The 11,299-nt window shown below is 35.0% G+C and overlaps 1 protein-coding gene across 2 annotated transcripts in view; it reads right to left on the bottom strand.

Annotated features, from left to right (window-relative positions):
* Positions 1-1,996: 1,996 nt before the first annotated feature.
* The window catches only part of AGMO (alkylglycerol monooxygenase), a 184,650-nt gene continuing 175,347 nt past the window's right edge, over positions 1,997-11,299 (bottom strand). For both annotated transcript variants that reach the window (XM_041418238.1, XM_041418239.1), the window contains one exon: positions 1,997-2,649. In XM_041418238.1, the coding sequence (XP_041274172.1) occupies positions 2,569-2,649 (81 nt within the window). In that variant the 3' untranslated portion in view covers positions 1,997-2,568. The remainder of the gene's footprint in view (positions 2,650-11,299) is intronic.

Here is an 11,299-nt window from a genome sequence, read left to right as displayed (position 1 = left end):
CCTGAAAGACTGGTTTACCAAAAGAAAGACAGTTACTTACACAATATCTATTAGCTCTACATCAATATTTTGTCCTCACACTACTGTCCTCACATATTTCACCTCATTTCACTTTATCCCATACGATTGTTCAACTGCACAACGTGGTCAAATTATAAAGAAATAAGTTATGGAATATTAAAAAACTGAGGGGAGAAGGCTGTCTGATCAAAACATCATGGTAGCAATGAGCATTGTTTGCAGTTTGTATTAAATTAATTGAATTAATTGCATTATATATATTAACTGCACATAATTCAATTCAGTGGCCAACTGGTCTCCAAAGTCTCCTGACTCCCCGACAGACATCTTTGGGATGATTATTTCACTCTTTGCAGTGGATATAAAGACAGCATAAACTAGATCCAGTAGTGGTGTTAGGTGCCTACAGTATGATATAATTTATATTTAAAAAAATTTGTGACAAGCAAGTTGACAGGGATATAGTTACCTACCACACAGCCACTGAAAGGATGGTGCAAAGGTGTTTCTAAGAGCTTGTCCCTGAAACTCTCTTCTCCAAAAATGGCAAATCCTAGCTTCCAGTCTGTAGCCAAAGGATTGCTTATACATACCTGGGTGATGTTATTGTAAAACACAGGAGTCCTGATCACCCACCATGAGTCTGTTTAAGCCTTCAGTCAAAGGAGCTGTTCTCAGACCCTACTGATCAGTATGCAGTGGAAGAATGCTGCTCCTCTCCTGCACCTTGCTTTCAAACAACCTATACACAATGCCAAGTCCCTGGAACCAGGAAATTGGGATCTAAAAACCCTTAGAAAAGTGGAAATTGTTTTGGCCTCTGCTTTAATGACTAGGTTGTCCTCATCAGACATATATTATACTTGCCCTTAAAATCACACTCCTTTCTTCTTGAAAATACATGACATTCATTAGGACAGCTTTAAAATTAATTTAATTTTACTTAATTCTTCATTGTTGCCCCTCCAAAACTGCCAGTTTTCAAAGCATAAAATGTTAAAATTTTGTCCTGTTCCTGTTTCTTTGAAAGATTTATTTCAATAAGGAAACTGACTTTCAACACGATTCTTTATTATATTAAACTGATCTTATCACCATTACAAATTTGGAAAATATAGGTGCACTAAGTTACAGGGCCATACAAGAAGCTGATAATTTTCTTTTACTTCTGAAATCATTCTGTCGTTTTTTAAAATTATACATTAAATAACCTATCATTAAGGTTCCTTGCCATCTGAGTATTTTGATGATTCTATTTTACAATTTAGATGATACTACCAATAGACAGTGCAACAATTTTACATAAATAACATTACTGTGTTTCTGAAAATTTATTAGAAACATCCCACTCCATGGACAGTGGTATTTGTTACAGCTAGAGACTGAAAATATGAGTTAATTCAAAGTAGGCTGTCTAAATCTGAGATGTCAGACTGCCATTAACATTCGTAAAGGAAAATGAAATGGGTAAAAAACCAGAACACAAACTTAAACTCATTTTTAAATCCAGGTATTATTACTAGTTTGAAGCATCTAAGACAGGATCCATTTTTTAGCTACTTGACTTGAAGCACTTCTAAGAGGCTTGCAGCCAAAAAAAAAAATTGAATGACTGTGAGGAAAGAAAAACAACCTAGAGCCAGTATTTTTGCCAGTCCTGCTGTTTGGAGACTCCCTCTACCATTTGTATTTAATTTTCCTATCTTAGTATACACCATGTTTCCAACAGCTTCTGAAAGACAAGACGTGCATCTCCCCTGACATCACCCAGCAGGAAACTACCAGAAATTAAGGGCCCAGCCTTGCAAATATATTGTCAGGTGAGTGTCAGTGGGAAACCCACGTGTGAATCCTGGTTTGATCACTATCTAAAGTTGGCAATGCAGGTGTATTCTGTAAATAACTGCATGTCTGCATTATACAACGCATGCATCAGCCAATTTTATTGAAGATGTTTCAACTCATACTAGGTCAAGTTATTTTATTGTGCTGTTTTTAATCATTTTCTTGTCTCAACTACTCATCCTCATGTAGCTGTATGTTATGAACACTGAATTGGGCACGACATGGAGATTCTAGTGTAATTCAATCATTACAGAAAAAAAATGACATTCACATATGTTAATGTTTAGCCTCAATAAGAAGACAGTCAATCACTTTATACCAGGTTACATCAGATATTATTTTAATTATTTCTCTTGTGAAAAATACTTTTCACATACTATTACTAACAAAATCACTGCAAAAATTAAATTAGTTTTACATGGTTTTGAAGAGTTTGTAATCCTATGAATGTAAAAATCTATACTGTGAATGAGTATTTTATTTAAATTGGGAAGAAATTAAATATTTATTTTAAAAATCAAATAAAAATGAATATACTCCCTTAGGAATCTTTCAAACCTTCATTCAAAAATCACAAATCTCTTGTATCATAAGTGAACTGATTGCAATTCAGCATGATTCATGGTTGATTAATACCAAGGAACTTAGAAGGTCGTCCTGAAGTGCTGTTTCCGCATTTAAGGTGATGTTAGATCTGCTCATTCATTGCTGTTTATCTTTGAGTGAAGTGATCCGCTTCATAATTTGGATTCCCCAGAATGCAGCACAGAGGGAAAACAAGACCTACAACACAGAATTTACAATGAGAATGAGAAACATTATATGAGGTTGGTTTGGGAGTTTTTTTGGGTTTTTTAAGTTCTATTGATCTGTAAACATAATGAGTAGGTGAAAACAGAGAATTTGAGAAAAATCCCTAAGAATTCCAGGTATACTGATAAATTCACTTTAGAAAAATATGTTTTCTTTTTTCAACTACTCTTTATTGTGGACACTCCTGTTGAATTTTGGCAAATGATCTGAAGAATGTTGACACTGTAAATTGCATGATAAGGTATGAATAACCTTAACCAGGATCTATAGCAAAAGAAGTGTTCTAATTGCAATACAATACATAAGTATTTATACCCCAACCGGGTGTTTAGGGTGAGATATAAGGTAGATTGAAAACAACTTAAAAGTGTAATACTCTTTGTCTTGTCCTTAGCTCTTTGCAACTTTTTTTTTTTTAATTTGGCAAATTTATTGAGAGATCTAATAAATTTTTTTTCAAAATCTATTTGCTGAAAACTGCATTAGGATGAGTAGGAAAGATTTCAGAATAAAGTCTAATAAATTAGGTCATAGTTCTGTCCAGAACCCACAATGGAGCAAGATAAAATGTGTGTGCACATGGGCGCATGCAATATTTTGTATCTAACATTTTCTGAAAGAAACCTTTGTCTTTCACATAGAAAAATTTCTCTAACTTGGAAAATTGCAAAATTAAGGCAGTTGTTACTGGTTACTGAAATAAGTGAATTTTTTTTTTCTGCGAGTAAAACAAAACACTTTGTGTATATTGAAAGGTATTTTAATAATGTCATTTTTTGCTTGTTAAAAGAAACAGAAAATTTTGACAAGAAACTTTTGAGTCAGGTTGTAATAATTCTTTTTTTCAGGTCAATCTGCAATCTAAAGGTGCTGATTTGGAGAGCTCTAATTTTAACATGAACATAATTTAACATTCAACATTTAATAATGCATGGCCCAAAGGTCTACTTCTGTCTTTATCTAGACAGTCACTCACTGAAGTACATGGAATCAATGTCCAACATAAATAATAAATTATCATAATACCCAAAGGGTACTAATTTTTCACTCAGTGAAGGCAGTGTCTGCTCTGATCCCTCTCAGAATCTTTTTGGGACAGGTACAGGCTTCATGCAATGTGTACTTTAGGTGTACACTATGCGAGTTTAGTAGCAAAAGATGAAAAGAGCACAATGTAGGAGTAAGTAAAATTCAAATAAAATACAATTAAAATTCCCCCAATTCTCATTCAATTTTTTCTCAATTTAAATTATTTTCATTGAATGCTTTAATTCTACTTCAGCACGGGTAGGCCGTATACTGTGTTTAAAACCTCTTATGATGCTGTTGGCACTGTACTTGTAGTCATATTTGTAGGAAAGACACAAAGTGCTCACCAAAAGATCTTTTGGTAAGAATTTCAGACTTTAGGTATGAAAGATTTAACTTCTTTTCATTTTCTTGCATTATCACAAACACCTTGTAAAGCTGTATGGCTCTGTTTTTACAGCTATGGAAAGTCTTTTTAAGCAGTACTGCAGTCACACACTGCATGTTTGGTGAGATTTTTCTACGCTGAGATGCTCTGCAGAAGAAATCTAGCTACAAATAACTATCTGTATTTCTGATCTGGCTGTTATGCAATTGAGATGAGTGTAAATCATGATGCACTTAAAACGATGACTTACATACAACATGCTCTTATTGTGGAAAAATTCTTTGTCATGCTATCTCCAGAAACAGAACTTATCCACTTGTCATAATTAGTACTTCTTAGACAGAGTAATAAACTTCTTTCATTCCTCACCTCAGAAAGATCACTCCTATTCCTGGAAGATGCATTAAATATAGAACTATTTCATTTTCAGAAGAAGCACATTTAATGACTGAGGTGCAGGGCATTTGTAGGGGATTAATGACTGTTGGGAGATGATGATGATCACCTGAAGAAGCACAGCCATGGGCCATTAAGCCCCAGGAAATGTCCTCAGCTAAAGAAGGTTATTGCTATTAAAGCCTGAAAATGAACAAAATATCTTGCGTGAATTTCTCTTTTTTAAAGAAGTGATGCAGTTTCTTCATTCTTAATTAAATTCTTCACTGTGAATTTCCTAAAACATGCAATCAGTGCTTGTGGGGGAATATTTAGAATTTCAGTTATTATATCCAGAATGGAAAATCACATACTGCACACACTATTTGTGGATCTGCAAAACTAGTTTGGCCTCAATTCTATAAAATATATCAATTCTACAAAAGTATTGATTCACTGCCTATCAATGTCAGGACTGCCACTACTTGATGGAAATAATGCATTCGGGAAACAATAATGCTGCAAGATTCTGGGAGGCGGAGGGGCTAAGAAAAACCCAAACATCAGGATAAAAAATTAAGGGGCCACATCCTTGCTTGCATGACAGCAATTCTGGCTGTCTGTACTGCTGTTACGCTGACCTGCCCTGAACAGAGCCAGCTGTACGGGGCTACCAAGCAGAAACTTGCTGTGTAGGTTGGAGTTCAGTTTCTTTTGATTGCTGCTACATATTTTGGAGTTACAAGGCCTGACCCACTTGAATGAATCGTGCAATCAGGTGATGTCAGGAATGGAAAGCTGAGACGATACGTGCCAGAACTCTGAGCAGACAATAGTGTGGGCAGCAGGAAGCAGTCAAAGAGCATTCCACCAGGCAAGCTGAACTATAGTTGACCAATATTTTTCTAATGCCCTTGGGAAAACATATTTCCTGAATCCTATGTGCAGATATTTTGTATTTTGTACTCAACACTCTCACATGTGAATGGGTTAGAGGTTTTTTTTTCATTGTTTGGCTTTGGGTTATTTCACTTTCTAAATTATTTTCACAGAAATACTCATTCCTTCTTATATTGTCCAAAACCACGGATATTTGTCCTTTGATAAAAATATTCACATACTGGTTTCATAATCCATCTGGTTTTGAAATAAAAAGAGAGAATTTAGCATTATACCTTTTTCTTTTTTACACTGAACAAAGCTCCACCACCAACAATATGATATAAGAACAATAGTTTCACTTCTGTTTTAAAATGAAAAATTACTGTGGACAGTATTCATATATGGAAGAAGTCTAAAAGCAGGATTTCTCACAACCCTATATTTAGCCAAGTGAAATGCAAACTTTTTGCCACTTTAATATAAATACGTGTTACATTTACCTGTTCAAGTAACTACAGATTAATTATAGACTGTCCTTTAGACTGCTGGAAGAGCACAAATATTTACATTACCTCCTTTCATATAGTCTATTTCCATACAGCCCATATTCTCTCCCTGAATTGTAGAAATGCAAATAACATTATTCACAAGAACAAAGATGGCTTAACTAATGGATTGACTGCAGGACTGAGTCTGCTCTTCACAGGAAATTCCCACTGGAGCAATCGAAGTTTATTAGGCTGTAAAGTACTTTAAAATCATTAGCTGAATTCAGGCACCCACTTCTGCATGATTAGCTTTGTTGCTGAACACTAATGTTGTTTTCTGCCATTTTTCTCTTTGGTAATGTCTTTATATATCTGAGATGCCTAGACATGATGTCTTTCTCTTCTCCTGTAGATTTCATCTGGATAGAATTAGAACACTTTAGACATTGGTCTAAAAATGTAGACAAATATCCAAAGATAGTTCTGCTTTAAGGAGTGGGAAGAGTCTCCAACCACAGCACCTCAGATCCTTTCCAACCTAAATCATTCAATGATTCTCTGACATTTCTCAGATTCTGACCAGACATATTTGCTCCAAATTTTGCTGCAGAGACAATCTGCAACTGTTATTCACAACTTCTGGGGTACAACATCTTATGAATGGGCTTATTATATTGAATTCTCTGAACACCTCTGTGCTGGATAACATATTCTAAGCTCTGGAGAGGGCTTAGGAAGATCTGCACATCCATATATTTAATTAAGTTTGCTGTTCACATAATAAAGTGGACCTGATACTGGTAAACATGATAAACACTCAGTCCTCTCAATGTGATGCTGAGCACTGTCAGTGTGATACTAAACACGATTAAGGCTCTTTTTATGGTCTTTATATACAAATTTGGACATGGCTTCTTCACAGGTACAAGACATAACTTAATACCATCAATAGTAATGATAATGTAATTTTTAGACTTTGAGACTCTGGACTGTGTCTGGGTAATGTCGCTGTCCTTTCAAACTAAAGATGGCGATCACAAACTGATACAAAGGCTGAAAATTTTCTAATATTAATAACAAAATGATTGAGCAAACTACTCCAGTTTTTACAAGTGCCCAAATGATGCATTTTTCACCAGTACCATATTTTTTCTCCATTTCTCTGCAGATGACTGATACAGGTGCTGAAATACATAGAAGAGATAGAAAATTTATGTTTCATAAGTAGGGGAAGATGTTTACTATTTCTGGAAGTCAGGATTTGGATAAAAAATGCATGTATCTTCATTCTCAGTACAATGTTTGGAGACGAGCAGTCTGAGGCTAGTAGAGAAATGCCATAACATTAGCAGCAAATCCAGAAATCACTAATCTTGTACAGTGCACAGACCAAGAAGATTGCACTTTAAAAAATGTTGCAATAATAATAGATGGAAAGAGAAGCTAGGGAACAGAAAGGTACGTCCTCTGTGTAATGACTCCCTCATACTTGGAAATATATGCAGAAGAAAGTGGGAAGCCAATTTTTCTCTTTTTTTGGTGTAAGAACTGTGGATACAAGAGAACAGGGACAGCTACAATAATAGTGGCTTCACAGCTTTTGTTCAAGATTTCTGTAAAAGCAGCAGATGTTTGGAAATTCTCCATAAGTACTCATGATACACATTCAGGCTACTGATGCAGCAGGCTTCACAGATCCAGCATGCCCCTGACCTAGAACAAGGTGCATATCTGATAACCCTGCTCACTGCAGGAAGGTGGAACCAGACTATCTCTAGAAGTCCCTTCTTAGCCTAACTATTCTATAACTCTATGATTAAGACTGTTGGCACACACAGGATTTAGCCAAGTATTTTCAACACCCTCAAAGCATGTTGATAGTTCACTCAGAGTGGTTTCTTCTTTTATGACATATATCATTGGTTTATACTTCACTATTAAAAAAATAATAAGAAAACAATAGGGAAGAGATATACACCTTCTTTTCATTCTGTTAAATGTTTTAAACATTCCTTCTTTTATTAAAATATGGTCTGAGACTCTAAAGCTAGATAATGCATGAAAACATAGGCTGCAAAAGCCCAAATACCTTAAAAGGTTTATATTACCTACCCAGGAAAGACAAAGAAAGATCTGGAGAAAGAATATCTATTTCTCAGTTGCTTTCACAGCTGGACACATCCCCAGTAGGAAATCAAGTGCACTGCAGAGATGCCTGAGCTAGCAAGCACATAAGCTGCTAAATCTCAGCACAGCACCAGCTTGACTCTGTCTTTCCTGGCATTGCACACAAGCTAGTAAGTCACATTCCTCAGTTAAATACGTGGGGATTTTTACACAGGCAGTGCTATTGCAGTTATATTTAGACCTAAAATGGCTTATGTGCAAGCAGCATGTTATCTGGCATCATGTCCTTCACTCAGGAGAAGCCAGTCCACTGCCTCTCAAATCGCTTGTGTAGATAAATGTATCCTGTTGAACTGTTACCTACGATTTACTTTCTCTCTCGAGTCACAGAATAATCCACAACCTAAGCACCAGGATTAGGAAGATTTTACCTCATTCCCCAAAAGACAAAATTAGTTACTGAAGTGGGAAGCTTTCCTGTCAGTCATACTAAGAGGAATTCCAAAATATGTTAATAATTATTAAATCTTCACCTTGTGATGAGCTAATGCAACCTGGAGACAGTATCAACACCATACTCATTAACATGAATATAAACTCTGTATTTCTTTAGTATAAAATTTGTCTTAGTATTTTGTTGAAACATCTGAGAATACTTTCCACAGTGTTACCTAATTCCATCTATAAATTTCTTAATCATCCTAAAATGTTTATCTATTTCAAGTTGACCTCAAAGTAAAACCATGTTAAAGAGAAAAAATCCTTTTTATAATTTAAAAACATTTTAAAATAACTTCTGAACCAACCCTGTTTCATAGTTTTGCAATTAATTAAAAAAATAAATGTAGTGTTACAAAAATAAATGATATATCTATCATCATCTGAGCTTAAAAATTTCATAAAACCTGTGAACAAAATTTACAATTTACAGTTCTAGACCACAACAATATTTTAGAGTTTCTTTCATATCGCTTTAGTTTTATTTGTGACAAAACAGCTCTGAAAAACAAGTTCAAAGATCAATCATTTCAGAAGACTTTAATTCTGAATATAATTTTTGTATTTTTAATGTTGCAAATTTTTCCAGCCTCAATTTAGCCCCAAATTTGAGAAACTATAGCCATAGAAATTTTCTCAATTATTTTAGGAGATCAACAATTAAATTAACATTAAATCAACAATTAAAAATAAGGCTTTCAGAGAAGTTAACAAAACTGATGATAAAACAAAATTAAAAACCTAGCCAAACAATAAACACACCTGTTTAATCTGTTGCAGGCTAACAGGCCAGATGAGATTGAAAGAGTTATTGAGCCATTCATTGCAGAAATGAAACATGTGAGATAGTCATGTCTCAGTTTGGCTAAAGTTGTTGAATTTATAATTTTAAACATTTAAACAGGAGTTGTATCCATTGAGATAAAACATCTCATTTACTTTCACACCTGCCAGCAGCTGTAACATAATTGCATACACCCCACTGCATCACTTCTACCTCAAACACCACTTGTAGGGTTAAACAGACATCTGCAAAGAAGCATTTCTCTTCACAAGATATTATTTAATTTATATGTAAAGAACAGTTTAATCTTCTTTATTAAAAAAAATAAAGCTAATTTTACTTTAACTGATAGATTACTACACAGATCTTACATTTTATCAAATTTATATTGTTCTCTTTGGCTTAAATAATTGAATGCTTTTAAATTCAGTATTCTAAGTGAGAAAGGCTGTACATATACATAAGAGTAAGGGTACCTTCTTCCTATGGTCATGGTTGTAAGCAATGTTTAGGTACCATACTGCTTAATCCTGCTTTGAAAAAAAATTTAGTTAGAAGATGGGATAAATTGATTTAAAGGAGCAATACAGAAGGGAGCTCTCCTTTATGCTTTTATCCTAGTTTGAAAATACAGGAAAATTGCAGCTACAGGGAAGAAAAAAGGTAGTTTGAACATGGAAGAAAAACTGCTAAACATTAACATTCCAGAACTTGGACAAGATAGTACATGTCTGTGTAATATTTTCCAAAGAGGCATCTACAGACATATTCCAATCTCTTAAATCCTTTCATTTTTATTTCAGTTTAATACAATACTACACTGAAGCAATGCAGTGTCCAACCTCTCCACTATCAGCAGGCATAAAATATTCTCGGTTTCTATATGGATGCCTTCATTTCAGACTGTAGCTGTAGTGCACAGCCACCCTGGCAGGTGGTGAAGAGAACCAAGAGCGCCCTGTCAGCTTAAAGAGCTCTGACAAAGGTGCTGCAAAGTGATCTCCACTCACTGGTATACTAAATATCCTCTTGAGAGAAGGCTGACTAGCTGTGAGCTCCAAAATGGAAATTTTTCCATTGTATGTGGGGAAAAATATTAAAAAAGTAATCCCAGCCTTTAAGTATAACCCACAGACATTAGATCACTGATGGGAAAAACTTTGCTGCAGATGTTGAAAAGACGTGATGGGGAAAAGCTGGCTTCTGTGACTAATGGCAAATGTGAAAGAAAGGATTAAGAATGTGCAGAGAGGGATAAAACAATTGAGTGACAAGCAGAAAGGATTTCCAGTACAGTGAACAAACACCAGAAAAGTATTCAAGACAGACAGGGGAAGATCAAGGCTAAAAGTCATTCTAGATGAAGATTGCTCTTAAAGCCAATATGTCATAAGGAGAAATTAATCCTCTAACTGAAAAATGGAGAACAAAGAAGGCTGTTCTCAGCATTAAAAATATCAAACCAAATCAACCAATTTCTGAATGAAGGAAATGGGTCAATATTCATTGATACCATAAAGGAAAAAGCTTGCCATGGAAGGCACATGTCCACATTAAAGGTGGAACACAGCGATCCTGCTGGCCAGCCCTCTTTTGAGGCTAAAGGCAATAAACTGTTACTGTTTTTAAGTTCACAGAGAAGAAAAATATGCTGAGGTTGATCCAGCCCTCTGTCCATTCCTTTACATGGAAAAGTAGATGTCCTGGCTGTTGGCTCTCTTCTCTGCTCTCAAGACTCTTCCTGGGGTGTGGTTTGTTGTTTCTATTCTTGCCTGGGGAAACTCCCATTTATTCCAAAAACTCATCATCTTTCAATTATTTAAAAGAAATTGTTATTGACATTAACCACAGATGCATTCAAATGAGCTAAATCATTCATATTCCCACTTATTATGTCAAGCCAATATAGTTGTACTGTTTAATTAGGTTAGAGCAAAAGAAAAAAAAAAAGCCTCATGGAAGTAATCTATGTGACTTTTTAATAGGAAAACTAGGGGACTATGGTCCAAATGAAACTTCTGTATGGAAGGTGCAGAACTGAGTTGGAGA

Source organism: Onychostruthus taczanowskii, unplaced genomic scaffold (assembly GCF_017590055.1).
Source record: "Onychostruthus taczanowskii isolate IOZ18803 unplaced genomic scaffold, ASM1759005v1 scaffold59, whole genome shotgun sequence".
In the NCBI taxonomy this organism is placed as follows: Eukaryota; Metazoa; Chordata; class Aves; order Passeriformes; family Passeridae; genus Onychostruthus; species Onychostruthus taczanowskii.
The sequence above is the reverse complement of the archived record's forward strand: the minus strand, read 5'-3'. Positions and strand labels throughout refer to the sequence as shown.